Source organism: Entelurus aequoreus, linkage group LG19 (assembly GCF_033978785.1).
Source record: "Entelurus aequoreus isolate RoL-2023_Sb linkage group LG19, RoL_Eaeq_v1.1, whole genome shotgun sequence".
NCBI lineage: Eukaryota > Metazoa > Chordata > Actinopteri > Syngnathiformes > Syngnathidae > Entelurus > Entelurus aequoreus.
In genome coordinates this window covers 36,448,924-36,466,550 of record NC_084749.1, presented here as the reverse complement: position 1 = coordinate 36,466,550, position 17,627 = coordinate 36,448,924, and the positions used below count along the sequence as shown (strand labels likewise).

The following is a 17,627-nucleotide window of genomic DNA, read 5'->3' as shown; positions in this document are numbered from 1 at the left end:
TGTGAGGGGCCAATAGTACACATTTTAAGCAGTTCAATATGTATATTAGGGGTGTCCCGAGACAACTTTTTCACTTCCAATATTGGAGCCTTGAGTAATGGTCGATAGTGACATTAATTCGAAACGATATTGGCACAAATCATACTACACACTTAATATTTTGTAGTTTGGAATGTTAGAAAAGATTTGATCAAGTGAAATTAGGCAAACAGAAAACAATGGTAAGTATGAAAAACACTAACCTTTTTATTATTAACTATCTGGAATGGACTTATGCTGTCTTTAAGTTGAATTTGAGTGGTAATTGTTTGTGGGGAGGCGTGGCCGGCAGACCGACAGCGAGGCAGGGCACGCCGGGCCGACTCCAAGATGGCGGTGAGGAGGCGTGGCCGGCGGGCCAGCGGCGAGGCGGGGGGCGCCGGGATCCACGCCGTGATAAATGTCAGGTGCGTGAATCGCCAACCTGGGCACAATTATATAATCTCCTCTCAATGAATAAAAGGACGGCAGCCGAGAATGACGAGAGAGAAGGAGTTGGAGAGCCAGCAACGCATGCAGCACGGAGGAGCAAGAGAGTGAGAGGCAGACGAAGACGATGCGGCCGGCTGAAAAGCGGACCGAAGAGCGAGCAGGAAGAGACTGAGTATTATTGAAAAATAAACAAAGTCGAAACTGCTCGAAGTCATGTCTGTGCTTGGTGGTCCATGGAACCCGGACGAGAGCGGAAGACTGTCACATTGTTCTTTTGCGACACCTAGTGATCACCATAATTCATTATGTTAAGCTTACCCCGCAATAAATTGAATGATGCGGACACATTTGTTATTTATTATTTTCTAATACGCTTTTGCCTTGGAAATGTTATATCTGTAAGTAATATTGAACTATAATTATTTCATTCTTGTTTATATTGTCAAATGTCATGTTTTAGACTCCAACATTGTTCAATTAAGGACACTTGTATGTCTAGCTTGTGTTCTTGGCTGTTGTGTGGAGCCTATCCCAGCTGCATTCAGGCGGGTCACGGGGGATGCTAGAGCCTATCCCAGCTGCATTCAGGCGGTAGGCAGGTTACACCCTGGACAAGTCGCCACTTCATCGCAGGGCCAACACAGATAGACAGACAACATTCACACTCACCTTCACACACTAGGGCCAATTTAGTGCTGCCAATCAACCTATCCCCAGGTGCATGTCTTTGGAAGTGGGAGGAAGCCGCCGGTATTTTTTTTGCTGAGACCGGACCGATATTCAATATAAATATCGGATCGGGACACCGCTAATGTATATTATAAGAATTGAAAATAGACATAAATTTAGGTTTATTTTGACACAGTCAAAACAAGCAAATATCGCTGATTTGATGGAATGGCCCTTCCAGTTTTCCTGTAATTTATCGTTTTAATGTGTTAAAATGGACTACCATGAAAAAAGTATTTTATAACATGAGGAATGCAACCCACCTATATCGTAAAACAAGGTGAGATTAGAATTGTCACCAAAAAGGAATAATCAAGTTATTGGACAAACAATTTTAACACTTTGTCTGTGATCACTGGCGGAAGGATTGAACAGAATCCTTTAAGTGGACTATTTGGGGTAGCACCTAAGTCATCTATCCTCAACAAATCCCCCAAAAATCTTGTAGCATTCAGTATTTTGTTGGCTAGAAGCCTCATTGTGTTAAATTGGAAGGCAACAGCGCCTCCTTGCCACACCCGCTGGATTAAAGATGTTCTTTATTTTCTCAAATTGGAAAAGATTATGCTGGTTCTTCTGCAAAGTTTCAAGAACTGTGGGGTGTCTTTCTGAGATATGTAGGAGAAACTGATCTCCAAGTTAACCCTGATTGAATCACAATTGAAATGTGGGTGGTTGATGAGCCTTTTCTGTGCTTGTGGGTTGCTATATCTCTCTAAGGCCATTCAAGAATGCATCTGTCTGTGGTTTATCTTATATTTATTTAATTATTGATTTTATTTTATTTATCTATTTTTTACTTGTTGGGGGGGAAACAGCATTTGATGCATGTTTGGCAATTCCTGTCAACTGTATGAGTCTAAAACCCAATTAACAAATGTTTTAAAAAAAAGAGTTGCCATTTAAAAATAAACCCATAAATAAAAAGGAATATTCCCTGGGATGCTTCTTTTTATTAAGTGGGATAAGGTGTCTCATTGGAGAGAAACAGTAATCTAAATCTCTTTTGATGACACTATGAATAATTATAGGCATTAGATGCGATATTAGGGAGCTGTTGAGGATCAGGAGTGATTGGAAGGGTTTGTTATGATCCCTCACACTGATAAAGTGAGCTAGACACAACTACTTAACCTGTATATATAAATGCGTATGACCATGTTAGACAAGAAAAATGTACTTGTATATCCTCTTTAGAACCAGCGTCCTCTGCAGTGGACATTTGTTTGTGGTCTACTTCTTTTGTCAGAGTTCAAAAAAATAGTACTGTTATGCAAAAGACAATGTCCAATGCTGAGGACGCTGGTTCTCAGGAGGATACGACTACACCAAAAATAATATTAACAGCCTAGTAACAAACAATTGACTATCGAATCTTTCGAGAAATCAGTTTCAGAACAAGAGTATGTGCAATTGTAATGTCTTTAAGTCTATGATCTTATCAACCTAAAAGCCTTATATGTGCATCTTTATTGATTAGACACCATGGGCAGATTATATCAAAGGGCAGAGTGCATACAATATGGATTAGTGCTGATGGTGCTGTAGCTGTGCCTTCTACTTAGGGCCATTGACACCTGCTGAGTATGATCCAACCAACTCCATCCCTCCTGTCCTTTTTTCTTTCATCCCTTTGTCTTATTAATTTATACCAACTACACACACTAACCCCTGCCCAATCTGCCGTAACCTTTATTGAGTGTCTTCTGCCTTTCCACTTTCTGTTCACCTTAAAAAAAACCCAACCATCCCTTGAACCTCTCCTAGGATTTGCATTATATTACAATGCAGTGCTGTCAACTGTACCTCAGAGAGCAGCAAGTCGGTGATGTGAAAAACCATGCACAGGGGGAACTTGGCCGTGAAGAGAGTGAGGAACCACTGGGAGGCATACATGTGTGCCTCCAGGTTCAGGTCCTGGAAATGGGACCATAGATCGGGTAGCTGTTCCTATAGAAGGCATAGATACAAAAATATGGTTGTGGCATTAAGTACATTTCAAGCATGTATACAGTTACAACATGGTACATCATACATTTCCAGTTTCTCATTACAACATGTTCGAAAAGGAGTAGGAAGAAGTAGAGTTGATTAAATCTTGCTCTTTTTCCGTTTCCTAGCAATTACTAACACATTTGTTTGTTAGCTCAAGCTGTAACACAAACATACAGATAAATACATAACTAAATGAGTGAGTAAATAAAAAGATAAATAAATAATAAATACGGTTTTCATACATACATAGTTAAGTAAATTGTGATGAATGAGATTAATAATAGAGATGTCCGATAATATCGGACTGCCGATTTTATCGGCCGATAAATGCTTTAAATTGTAATATCGGAAATTATCTGTATCGGTTTCCAAAAGTAAAATGTATGACTTTTTAAAACGCCGCTGTGTACACGGACGTAGGGTGAAGTACAGAGCGCAAATAAACCTTGAAGGCACTGCCTTTGCGTGCCGGCCCAGTCACATAATATCTACGGCTTTTCACACACACAAGTGAATGCACGCACACTTGGTCACCAGCCATACAGGTCACACTGAGGGTGGCCGTATCAACAACTTTAACACTGTTACAAACCTGCGCCACACTGTGAACCCACACCAAACAAGAATGACAAACATATTTCGGGAGAACGTCCGCACCGTAACACAACATAAACACAACAGAACAAATACCCAGAACCCCTTGCAGCACTAACTCTTCCGGGACGCTACAATATACACCCCAGCTACCCCCCCCCCCCCCCCTCAGGGAGAGCATGTCCCAAATACCAAGCTGCTGTTTTGAGGCATGTTAAAAAAAATAATGCACTTTGTGACTTCAATAATAAATATGGCAGCGCCATGTTGGCATTTTTTCCCATAACTTGAGTTGATTTATTTTGGAAAACCTTGTTACATTGTTTAATGCATCCAGCGGGGCATCACAACAAAATTAGGCATAATAATGTGTTAATTCCACAACTGTATATATCGGTATCTGTAATTAAGAGTTGGACAATATCGGAATATCGGATATGGGCAAAAAAGCCATTATTAATAAGATTTTAAAAAATGTCAATAAGGTTCAAGATGTTTTAGTGTTTTTGTATTCCTTATACTTTATAAAAACACTTGGCAAAGATTCTTAAACTGGATCATTTTAGCACATTGTTAGACTTCTTTGCTTGCCCCAATCTATTCCTTAATTTAATTCCACATACTATACTTGGCCAATAAATCCAAATCTGATATGCTAAAGTTTTTGAGTGTTGTACGTGCATACAAATGTTTTAAGTTTAATTTAAGGCCGCTTAGAGTGAGTTGTACTTAGAATAAATTTTAGCTGAGCTGAGTTAATTTATTCTCTTTTGTTGAGAAGAATTGTTGTGCATTCCTGAATAGCAGGTTATAGTTTGCTTTGTGCATCATTTTAGCATAATTGTTTTGCAAATGCACCAAATCATTGAACTTTAATATATTTAATTCAATACAAATGGGGTTTGAATATTCTCGAAAACCGACGTTATGCATTATTCTGACTTCTTTTGTAAAACGCTTAGTGAGAAAAGTGTACTTTTGTAGTTATTTCCCCATATTTCTACACAATAACTCAGATATGGTAACACTACTGTAGCGAGCAGTAGACAATATAGAGTGATTTTTGGTCCAGAACATATTTAACTTTGTTCATTATTGATATGTTTATCGCTACCTTATGTTGTATATTTTCTATATGAGATTTTCAATTCATTGTATCATCTATTATTACACGTAGAAATCTGATTTATTTAACTCTGTCAATATGTACTCTATTTTTATTTGTGTTTGACTTTCTCTCCTATGGTTAGTCACATTTTTTTTTAGTTTTACTGAGACTCGAAGATAGTCTATGTTTTTGTAAAAGCATCTCCTTAATTTGTTCATTTATGCTGTTATTATTTGGATTAGCTTATCTGCGTTTTGTAACTTTACAAATGCTGTTTATATATGCATTGAACAATTTTGGTCCCAGTGTTGATCCCTGGGGTACACACCAAGCTATATTTAGCGCTGTAGACATGTTTTCAACTAACTTCACATATTTCTTACTCCCTGTTGGTTAAATAGCTTCTCACTCAGTTCAACACCAACACTGTGAAGCCATACCGTTCTAATGTGTTAATTAAAGGAGAACTTTGTTTAAAATAGTTTTTAAAGTCAAGGGCCATGCAGCGCACGTGCAAATACACACACACACACACACACACACACACACACACACACACACACACACACACACACACACACACACACACACACACACACACACACACACACACACACACACACACACACACACACACACACCGATTGCAATATAACTAACATATTTAATGATACTTGTTGTTATACGGTTAAACTTAGTGTTTTTATTCATTGTTACACTGCTACTGTTTGTTCTCTCGGACAGTTGAGGTCATGGGGAGTTGCTAAAACGGATTTTCACAGTGAACTTTGGTGACAATGTTAACAGTGACAATAAAGAATTTCTGAGTGTACTCTAAAAGCTCTACCTCTTGGCCAGAAAACTGATCATTATAAGCATAGAGCAAATGTTTTTTTTTAACTAAATGTGCAGGTGTAGCTATGCAGATAAACATTTATAACAGGTAAATAAAAGAGTTTAAATATGTAAAGAAATGACTGATTATTAAACAATTTATTGTAATCCCAAGCATGATGCATTGTTTGATTTTATTTAATTAATTTCTTAGTGTTTGATGTGAAAGGCAAGTCCAACCATTATCATATAGAAGTACACTGTACCTATCAGTCAGCCCAGTCAGGGTCTTCATTGAAATATGATGGATCTTTCACACGATCTCGCCATTTGAAACTAGGTGGTAAAAACATACTATGACTGACCTGCATGAGCTTCTCAAGCTGAAAGAACTTGCAATGAAGATCCTCAAAGTTGTTCTTGTACAGAGCTCTAAGGCCATACTGAAACATGATTTTCACCAACACGCAAAAGGCCTGTTCTTCAGGCATCTGAAACAAAAAGAACAATAACTTTAGAAAAAAAGCTAAACCTTTGTCATGCACATTTGAAAGACAATAGAAATACACAAATATGTGTGTATTTATTGTTCCATTACATCACCTTTTGCATCAAAACCAGTGTGTGAATGATAATATGTGTTGATGTATCTACTGTATGTGTGGGGAGTGTTTGTGTACCATGAAGGTTGGTTTCTCCTCACTCCTGGAAATGCACACACACGTGCAAACACACACATACACACACACACAGGCCATGAGGTGGCATTTAATCAGTGACAGTGTGTTTGGGGCTGAATGTGCTCCTGCAGGTGAACCTGAGCTCCTATTAATATTCCTGACATCTCCTCTATAACCTCTCCCTTCAGCTTCCGCCTTCTCTTTAACCTGCCTGCCTCTGTCGTCTACACAAACTCTCCCCTCACCGATGCTGTATGACGGTTTGCTTTGAAATCCTCTTTCTCATCACTTCCTCACATTTTGCTGCTCATCTCAATTTTTTCACATGTACTCCCTGTCCTCTCTACTTATGGTGCACAATCATGACATCGTCTCCACTTTTTGTCCAACTGCCTCTCCTCAGACCACCTCATGATGATGAACTCCCGACCCTTCCATCACTCTTTCTTCTCTTTTACCACCATTCCTTTTCCATCAGTCTAAAACTGACATGCAGAGAACTACTCCTCTGTGTGTTTTCAGCTGGTTACCTTGAGTAAAATGTTGTTTTTTAATTGAAGAAATACACTGAGAAAGCAACAGCGTGGGTGTACACGTTTTTGAGTGTGTGTCAGTAACCTTCATAAATGAAAGGCTTGTGCTGCTTCTTTTCATACTTTTGGTTTGCATTCAAATGTTTGCAATCGATTTGTCCTCGTTCCAACAGTAGGCAAAGCAATTTTCTTAAGACTCCCTAAACCAATAAAGTCAAGTAAATAAATAAAAAGAAATGAAGTAATATTTCAATAAAGTAAAGTTTCCTTCTACTACATGTAAATGAGTCAATACCATTTCCGTAGATTATGTGTAGTCACATGATGGGGTATAGTTTCTGGATTTACCTAATTCTAAAACACTTTAATTGGCAACTAAACTGTCTTCTTTTGGAGATGACATGAAATAAAAAGAGATATAATCTACTCAGTCGACTCAAGTTTCTCCGTTTTTTCTCTAAAGACTGATGGGCTATTTTTGACCCATGTCAAACTGCTGATCCACATAAACAAAAAAAAAAAACAAAAAAAAAAAGAATAAATATGTATGATAGTTTTATAATGAAATAATACATCAACATACATGAATAACAAAGATGAAAAAGATGTATATTTTACAAATGATAAAAAAGTAAACATTATTTAAAAAAATTATACTTTATAGTACGTTTTATATTGGGCTACTTTTGACCCATGTCAACCTGGTAATTCACATAATAAACTTAAAACATAAAAAATAATATGTATGAATAAAAATATATATATAACTATAAAAAGGTATACATTAATAACAATAAAATACAACTACACTTTATTTAAATACATAAATAATACAAATGATAAACACATTTTGCATTGAAATAATATATCAACATACATGAATAAAACTAAATTAAATTAAATTAAAACAATTATTAAAAAAAGATTTTACAAATAATTTTAAAAAAGTAAAAATTATTTCAAAAAATGATACTTTATATGTTTTATATTGGGCTATTTTTTACCCACGTCAACCTAATAACCGTTATATACTAAACAAATAAAACACAATGTTTAATATTAAAATGTATATGTTACAAACAACTACATTTAAATAACTAAATCATTAAAAATAAAAAGGTCTTATATTTGTCCAGGATGTTGATGTAGAAAAAAATCATATCATCATGCAACAATTTCGCAAGTAATATTACAATATCAGTGACAATGAAATGTATTGAATGAGTCAAAAAAATCAAAATAAAAAAGTGTGTAATACAAATAATAAAAAAAACAGTGAAAATTATAGTAAAAATAATACTTAAAGGGAAACTGCCTATCATTCATAATCCCTATGTAAGACAAGCACACATATGATTTTGTTTTTTAAAAGATTCTAACAAGTAAATAAACGCGAGAAAAAGTCTGCTGACAATAGAGCCTATGGGAGTCGCTTTAAACTACCTATAAAGTGCTTCAAAAAACATCCAAACATTTCACTCAACATTTTATAGACACACTGTAAGTATATATGTAATGTAGTAACAGGCATATTCATAACAACATGTAATAATCATGTATTTTACTCATTTTAAGCATACGGCGGAACATTCATTTCATGGACGCATCACAACGTTCACTTTTTCTTTCAACTACAACTCATGCAGCCATTAAGAGAGTCAACAAACATAATCCAACATAATTTACTGTACAATGTCTGCTCTCACTGGGATGCCGACTGTTAGGATGTTGATATATTCCCGGTCGGATGAAGAATTTTTTTAACCCTCGCAAAGGGTTAAAAAAAAGTGTGGGTGCAAACCAGTCTTTTGCGTGTCTTTCTTGCCATCTCCGGGTCTAAGTTGGCTGTCTAAGTTTACCAACTTCTCAGTTTATGTCCACATCATTTTACTATCAAGGTGAAAGGCATGGTTTATAATCTAGAATTAACTTTCAGCTGGGATAGGCTCCATCGCCCCAGGTGATCCCGAGAGGGACAAGCGGTAGAAAATTGATGGATGGATGGAGCTCGGAGGCGAGAAAGCAGCTCCCCAGCTGATGATGTCAAAACAGAAGCATAAGGAAGTTACCTCTCTCTGATCAATGCACCGCTAAATGTAGGTCCTTAACGTTAGCGCTTATAACAACAATATTGCTAATACTTGTGTCAGAATAATTGTATATAAGTTATCACACAACTTGTTTTCCCATGAGTTCAGGCTGCCCTGCGAGAAGACAAAAGCTGTCTTTGTTCTTATCAAGCAAAAGGCTTGTAAAACTCCACTGTGTGCGATGGGATGCAACGTGGAGGTGTCGGTTTCCCTGATCTATTGGACAGCCCCAGGAAGACCTTGTCATGACCCGAGATCTACAAAGCAGAGAGGGAGCAGAACCTGACACCGCTCCAGGCACCTTTTCTTTAAACTGTTTATGACCGAGTGCGGCAGCTGTTTATGACCCCCCCAGCCTTAGAAAGAGCTGCAGCTATGTACGAGGGTGCAGGCACACATGCGCTCTCCTCATGAGCTAAATTGAATCCTGTCTCTGTTTGATTCTTTGCTTCTTGTCTTGTCTAATAGATGTCATTGGTGTTTGAACCTGACAACTTGCTTTATATTGAGGTCACAAAATTTAAATAGAGTCTTTTTAGTGTTTTTTGGATGATTATTTATGGGGTTTTATGGTCAGAATAAACACAATAGACGCGATGACTTCATGGCTCCCATTGGCGCCATTGTAAGCAGACTTTTATGTACAATTAAAAATAAACGTATGTATTCTTGTCTCTCATAAGGATTGTGAATTATAGGCAAAAATCCCGAAACTTTCCTTTTAAAACAAACGTTTTATATTGGGCTAGTTTTGGCTCATGTCAACCTGATAACCCTACATCCATCCATCCATACATTTTTTACTACTAAACAATAAATAAAATGTCTCAAATAAAAAATTATATATTACAATACAATAAAATGAAAATAATAAAACACATTGCAGCTGGGATAGGCTCCAGCACCACCAGCAACCCCGAAAGGTGCAAACATTAGAAAATTAATAGATGGATGGAAATTATTAATAAAAATAACAAAAGCGTTTTATATTCGTCCATGCTGATAATGTAGAAAACAATCAAGTAGTATTATAATATTAGTGATAGTTAAATGCATTAAATGAGTCCAAAAAACATTAGACAACAATGTAACAAAATAATTAAATAAAACTTCAAATTATTAAAAAAAACAAAAATGTTTGAAACGTCAACCTAATAACTAGTATTAACTACAAATTACCTGCATTTTATATTTGTACATGCTAATAATGTAGAAGATAATCAATTATATCATCGTGCAACAATTTTTTCCAGGTAATATTAAAATATTAGTGATAGTTGAATGCATTAAATGAGTACTTACATGCAGCAGCAGAACCGCAGCAAGGAATGACTGACCTTGGCAATAACCAATTTCCTCGTCATAGACAGAATAGGCCTAGAAGAGGGAGAAAAAGATACACATTTATGAATGACAATCAACATAAAAATATAACTAACACATTTATAAAACCAATTAAAGCACTAATCCTCAGTCATCACTGTCAATCATTTGTATTACGATAGGGAGGAATCTAAACGTTTCCGATGTTGAGTTATTGGCTTTATAAGCAGTCAAATATATGATAATTAAAGGTCCAATTACATTTTTCATGACATTATGAGAAATAAATGTGGACATCCAGAGGTCCACTAGTGATCATTTCGGTTAATTTGGGGTTTGATGGGAAGGTAATGGAGAGAGGTCTTGTGGAGCTGTCTGAAGTATAATATCCATGCTGACATGCTTGATGGAGTGTGGTATTCACACATCCCCAACTCAGCAAGGAGACGTGTAGGCTGACAGATGGATGAAAGATGTCCTGGTGGGAGAAATCTAAATTTGTTAGCGTGAGCACATAAGCGGATTAAAGGGGTAAAGTATGACACTACCTCATAATGTACACACCTATTTGGTTACCATAGTGACATGAAACTGTACATTGTGGTTTATTTTTGATGTACTAATAACATATAACTAAAATGTGGGCAGCAGATTGGAGGATTAGTTAATCACGTCTGTCTAGTCAAAGGTCAGATCTGAAGACAGTTTTCGGTTTAAATCTCAGTGCAGACATCGCTGAGTGACATTTACTCCTGCTACTCAGGTTTGTTAAGTACATATACATTTGCGGTCAGACGTTTACAAACAACCATCATCGAAAGTAATGTTTTATTCACTTTTTAATTATTTAATTTCACAGTTTTTCTCCCATAGTGTAATGATTACACAACTTTCATCTTAAATAGAGTGGGGTATTTGAATTTGGACAATTCTGGCTGCAATTCTGGTTCCTCGTTTTAATTCCGGTTCCCAAAGATTCTTGGTTTTGATTCTTTTATGAGGCAGGGTCAAAAATGTACTATTCATTTTCACAAAAGTTTTATTCAATTTTAAAACCTTATTAATAAACATGTTCACATACCTTGTTGTTTATGTGTTGAAGATAGAGATGTACTGATCAGGGTTTTGTGCTGACAATTCCAAAACAAATCATCCATGAGAGAAATCGGCAGGTACCAATCACATGTTTAAACTAGAGATGTCCGATGATGGCTTTTTTGCCGATATCCGATATTCCGATATTGTCCAACTCTTAATTACCGATTCCAATATCAATCGATACCGATATATACAGTCGTGAAATTAACACATTATTATGCCTAGTTTTGTTGTGATGCCCCGCTGGATGCATTAAACAATGTAACAAGGTTTGCCAAAATAAATCAACTCAAGTTATGGAAAAAAATTCCAAAATGGCACTGCCATATTTATTATTGAAGTCACAAAGTACATTATTTTTTTTAACATGCCTCAAAACAGCAGCTTGGAATATGGGACATGCTCTCCCTGAGAGCGCATGAGGAGGTTGAGGTGGGCGGGGTTGAGGTGGGGGGGGGGGGGGGCAGGGGGGGGGGGTAGCGGGGGGTGTATATTGTAGCGTCCCGGAAGAGTTAGTGCTGCAAGGGGTTCTGGGTATTTGTTCTGTTGTGTTTATGTTGTGTTACGATGCTGATCTTCTCCCGAATCGTGTTTGTCATTCTCGTTTGGTGTGGGTTCACAGTGTGGCACATATTTGTAACAGTGTTAAAGTTGTTTATACGGCCACCTTCAGTGTGACCTGTATGGCTGTTGATCAAGTATGCATGCATTCACTTGCGTGTGTGTGAAAAGCTGTAGATATTATGTGACTGGGCCGACACGCAAAGGCAGTGCCTTTAAGGCACGCTCCCAATATTGTTGTCTGGGTGGAAATTGGGGATAATGGTAGCCCGGGAAGATTTTCGGGAGGGGCACTGAAATTCGGGAGTCTCCCGGGAAAATCGGGAGGGTTGGCAAGTATGACTGGGAGACGCAATTGCTCTGTACTTCTCCCTACATCCGTGTACCACTCCGTACAGTGGAGTTTTAAAAGGTCATAAATTTTACTTTTTGAAACCGATACCGATAATTTCCGATATTACATTTTAAAGCATTTATCGGCCGATAATATCGGACTGCTGATATTATCGGACATGTCTAGTTTAAACTGTAATTTTTAAAATGTATTAATGGTGAGTGCTATTGACAGGTTAACAATATCAACACAATATTTAAACTAATTAATCATTTTTCTTTTAGTACATACAATTGTTTGGTCAAAATGATGTCAATAAAACACAATAACTAAACAAAAGCAACAACTACTATCTACTACTCATGGAAATCATTTGGTTTGGCCCTCAAAGTCCTCCTGTGTCTAGGGAATTATTCTCTGAACATTAACAAAAACGGAAGAAAAAATTGTATTGACCTAATTACTCCAGTATCGATCATATCCTGACACTACCCTGATTTTTTGATTGATTTGTATTTCTGCTACACGTATGCCTGGCAGCAATCGCTCGACAGCAACAGCTGTTATATTCTCCTCTCTCTAATCTATTTGTTAATTTCTTGTTAATATCTGCCTACTTTCTAATGTAACACGGTTCCATCTACACTTCTTAAACTTTCCTAAGCACTTATTTTTTTGTGTTGTTTCAAAATAGTTTAGCGGCCGGCTTAAATGTTCTCTCACTCACACAGGGTCAAATGTATGCATTCGCTAAAATCTTTTAATCAGTGGTGCTCATGGTTCCAGAGTGTCAACCTGACAAAGCCCAGCCCTAATAACTTCCTGTTAGTGATTGTGATTGACTGCAGCTGACAGTTTCTCTGTGCCAGCATACAATTATTTGTATGACTGCACTCATTGGATCAAACTGAACTAATACTTGGAACAGTGGGGAAGTTTAAGTGAACATCTAAGAGGGAGAATTAAAGATTTACACAAGTGCTGCTGCGATTAGTCCATGTAATCGACCATGACTTATTCAACAGCATCTTTTTCTAATGGACACATCGTTTAACTATTTCATTTTTTGGTCTCCCAGCTGACAGAGGTGGCTAGCTGGTGTTTGTGTTCTTAGGAAGTGCCACCTTGCCTCGAAGGTGGCAATCAGACTACATGTCTTACAAGGATCATTACCACTGGAAGACGAATAACTAAGCATGGGAGACACCAAGCAAAAGAGAAAACTAAAAGTCATGCTAACTGCTATGGTAGCTTCAATGTAAAGTAGCTAAACAAAAGAACTACGTTTCTGCTGGTATCAGCAAATCCAATTTAATGTGTTTAATGCAACTTAAAACACATTGAATGTTTATATCCTACTGCAGAGGGTTATTATATGTAGTCAAAAGCTTACAACTGCCAAAGACAAAAGTGTAAACATTTGACAATAATAATCTTGAATAGATGAACATTGACTATTACTCTCTGGTGAGTCAGAATTAGCTCACAAAATTGGTTAATCTGAGAATTATTATTTTGTTTTTTTGTAATGGTAGCAGCAGCTGCCAGTTGTGGTGGCGACAGCAGAAGTTGCTTTGTCCGTCAGGCCAAATAAATCTGGCACCGTTAACTGCTGCCTGCCTATAATTGCCGACTTACCTAATAGCATATGTTCTTGATACCCATTGAGCAAAGATGGATGTCTTTTTACAAATACTGCAGAACACTTCTCCGGGTTTGCAATTCAGGAGCTTTAACAAGGTTTTGAAAAGTTGCTGATATATAGATAGTTACATTATACCGACAGTTTGGCCGGGCGATATGGCAAAAACAATTATCACAATTAATTTTTTCATATCATCAGATCTCAATTAATATCACTATTTTTTTTTTTAAGTAAAGGCAATTACTACTGTAGTATCTTGTAACAGACATTTCCATCACATTTGATGGAGGTAATACATGCTAACAACTGTCATTTTGTTCACATTTATAATTGTGTTTACTGAAAGTGGAACAGTACAGACCACTTTACAGTATGTACCTGGTTTTAGAGCTACAGTTTTGGTACGTTTTGTGGGGGTAAAGAAAATAAGTTTTTCCTCTCATAGTTACAATTATTATTTAATTTTTTTTGCTCGTCACCTGCAGTAAAAAAAAGTATCAGTGGTGTACTGAATACTATAAGACTTCTATTTCAAGTTAACACTTACTAAACAACACTTTTTAAAGGGTAAATTATTATTTGTATTCTTATTATTGCTTTTCACCAGTGCTTTGACAAAAGGCAAGGGGTGACCCAGATTGTGGAGTTTTTTAACACCCATGTACTGTATCTTATATATAATGAAAGTACATTAAAATGTAGTTTGAATTTGAGGTACTGTAAAATAATGTATTCCTACACATAAAACAAGTTTAATGAATATTTCAGTAACAACATTGTTTTTATCCACAAACTCCAAAATGATTAAACACAAAGTGTCTGCAGTTTTCCCGTACATGTTACACCAAAAGAGTTGAATCTTTGCAAACACAAACAAAAAGTGTGATTAAAAATATTTAGATAGGAAAATGACTTTTTCTGATTAAATTAGTGAGTGTGCTTATTTTCCCAGTCGGGACCAATACAGTACTTCAGTCACAAAGACATTCTGTGCCTGACTGCCTGCGAGTCCACATTCAGGGCAGGATTACTGTTGAGCTGCTCGATGTCAATGTTGTGTTTCAACTTGTATGTTAGTATTAGTCATATTTCTTTATTTTGTTCTTCTGGGTTACACTTCCAGCTGTATAAGGGGTAAGAGGCACAATGCTGATTGAACATTAATCACGTCGCGATGGACCGTCCGCCCGAATGCAGCTGAGATAGGCTCCGGCACCCCCCCCCCCCCGCGACCCCAAGAGGGACAAGCGGTAGAAAACGGATAGATGGATGGGCAACGAGCCTGACTTTTGCGACGGTGGAAAGGGATGGTCGCACGCACACACATATACACACACACACAAACACACACACACACACACACACAGGATCAAGGCAGGCCGTGCAGGATTATATCAAGCATCGTTGCTTCCCAACTGTTTACTACTGCGGTATCTTCTAACAGGCTTTCCCCCCATGTTTGATGGAAGAAATATGCTAACAGCTGATCACTGTGATCTATGTCATTAATCGCAATCATCGATCACGACCCTACCCGACATGTATTCATTCCTTTTTGTGTTTTTTCTTCAAAGCATCAGTAGCAGGATGTACAATTCCAAGCATCTAGTGTTCTGACTCAGTGCACCAGCCAATGGAGAATAGACAATTAAAAGGTTTTCCGCCTGTACTTCCAATCAAAATCTGTAAATTTGAATCATCAATAAAAAATCAAAACAATGTTTTTTGTAATTCTATATGCCTGTAGAACGGAGACCAACTAGTGTAGTAGGGCCCTGTGTACGTCGGTAGACCTCACTCTCTGACAACCTTTGGAGCAGTGTTGGATACCGACTTGACCGCTCAGGTTTTTAGCTTGGTAGCTGGCATGCTGCATTGTCATTCGAAGGACTCAAGACCTGGTGAAGGAGGGGCTTAACCGGGCGGATTACACCTGGGCCAAAAACATATTTTTCTGGGCGATAAATTGTTCCACAAATCATTGCCGATAAACAAAATTATTGCTGACATTATTGTGTGACCAATTAAACACTAACGTATTCAAGGTCAATAACTTCATTATCCTAAATAGGTAAACAAACAAAAACTAAATTGACCAAATGTCTGTTAGCAAAAATTGCACTTAAAAACATATTGAACATCTTTTAGTATAATTTTTCCCCCAGTTGCAAAAACTCGGCCGGGATGTTTGCTTTGTTGTTTTGTTTTTTTCTGCTAATGACATCATGGCATACTTGCACGTTCATGTTGACGGGCTCATGTTGCTCATTCAGTTAGAAAATTATATAATCCCACACAGGGACATTTTGCTCTGTAATCATCTTTTTTCCCTTACTTTTGTTACATAATTATCAGTGCTTCTTACTAGTGAGTCAGGACGAACGAGAAAATGATTGTGTATTTTGTGTGTTAGCTAAAGGCTTCCCGTAGATTGCGTACAAAACATGTTTTGCTCTTCTCCCTATGTACCCTTCCGCAGACCTTCACATGCATATCAAAATACATCTTGCTTTGAGTCAACATTCACTAATGATGACAAAGAAAAACAAAAAGGTCATGAAAACTTCCCACATCATAAAATATATTCTAAAGACAATTTTCATCAAAGACAACATAAAAAAATGTTTTATATGATGCAATTATAAATTTGTTTGTTCTATTGCTATTGTAATCCCTTGCACATGTTTGGATGTTTATTTTGTTTATTATTTCCTTATGATAGTTGGGTTTCAATTTTTTTTACTAATGTCTGAAAATGCTATAGAAAAACATGTTTTACGTACATGTTGATAAAATGTATAGAGACATGTTTACTTGTATGTTCTGATTGCATGAATTGTATGTACCATATTGTTGTTGAAATAAAGGTAGAAAAAAAAGAGCGCACAGTCCACCTTCGCAAACGTCTTCTCCTACGGTTTCAAAGCAATGCGCACTTAAAAAGTGACCGTTGTATTAAAATGATTAGTTCCAGCTCCAACACTAAAGGGAGTGTTTGGGCACCCCTGGTCTAGAGAGATAATACTACAACAACTACAGGGAGAAGCTATTTTAAGCGTCTATTGCATGTTCTCCCCGTGACTGTGTGGGTTCCCTACGGGTATTCCGGCTTCCTCCCACCTCCAAAGACATGCACCTGGGGATAGGTTGATTGGCAACACTAAATTGGCTCTAGTGTGTGAATGTGAGTGTGAATGTTGTCTGTCTATCTGTATTGGCCCTGCGATGAGGTGGCGACTTGTCCAGGGTGTACGCCGCCTTTCGCCCAAATGCAGCTGAGATAGGCTGCAGCACTCCCCGCAAACCCCAAAAGGGACAAGCGGTAGAAAATGGATGGATGGATGCTTGAAAACTGGAAATTAAGCATGTTACTGCATACTTCAGCGGCCAAAAGATGAGCTGTTTTGAAATAATATACCAAATAATATGATGAGATATATATGTTACCGCATGTGTAAAGACATAAACATGAACATGAAAATACTCTTCGTCCTCGTCTCTTGTGGCACTTAATAATCGTACCAGGGTTCGTACACTTTTTCCATAGCCAAATTCAAGCACTTTTTAAGGATTTTCAAGATCAATTTTCCAGTTTTTCCAGTACCCTTCAAAAGGCGGAAACCAGTGTGAAT

General features: G+C 37.3%; 1 protein-coding gene across 1 annotated transcript in view; it reads right to left on the bottom strand.

The window, feature by feature from the left end:
* rabgap1l (RAB GTPase activating protein 1-like) overlaps window positions 1-17,627 on the bottom strand; it is a 239,380-nt gene that overhangs the window by 59,514 nt on the left and 162,239 nt on the right. The window contains exons 15-17 of the mRNA XM_062028422.1: window positions 10,337-10,411; window positions 6,097-6,222; window positions 3,007-3,150 (exon numbers count right to left, since the gene is read on the bottom strand). Of these exons, the coding sequence (XP_061884406.1) occupies window positions 3,007-3,150; window positions 6,097-6,222; window positions 10,337-10,411 (345 nt within the window). The remainder of the gene's footprint in view (window positions 1-3,006; window positions 3,151-6,096; window positions 6,223-10,336; window positions 10,412-17,627) is intronic.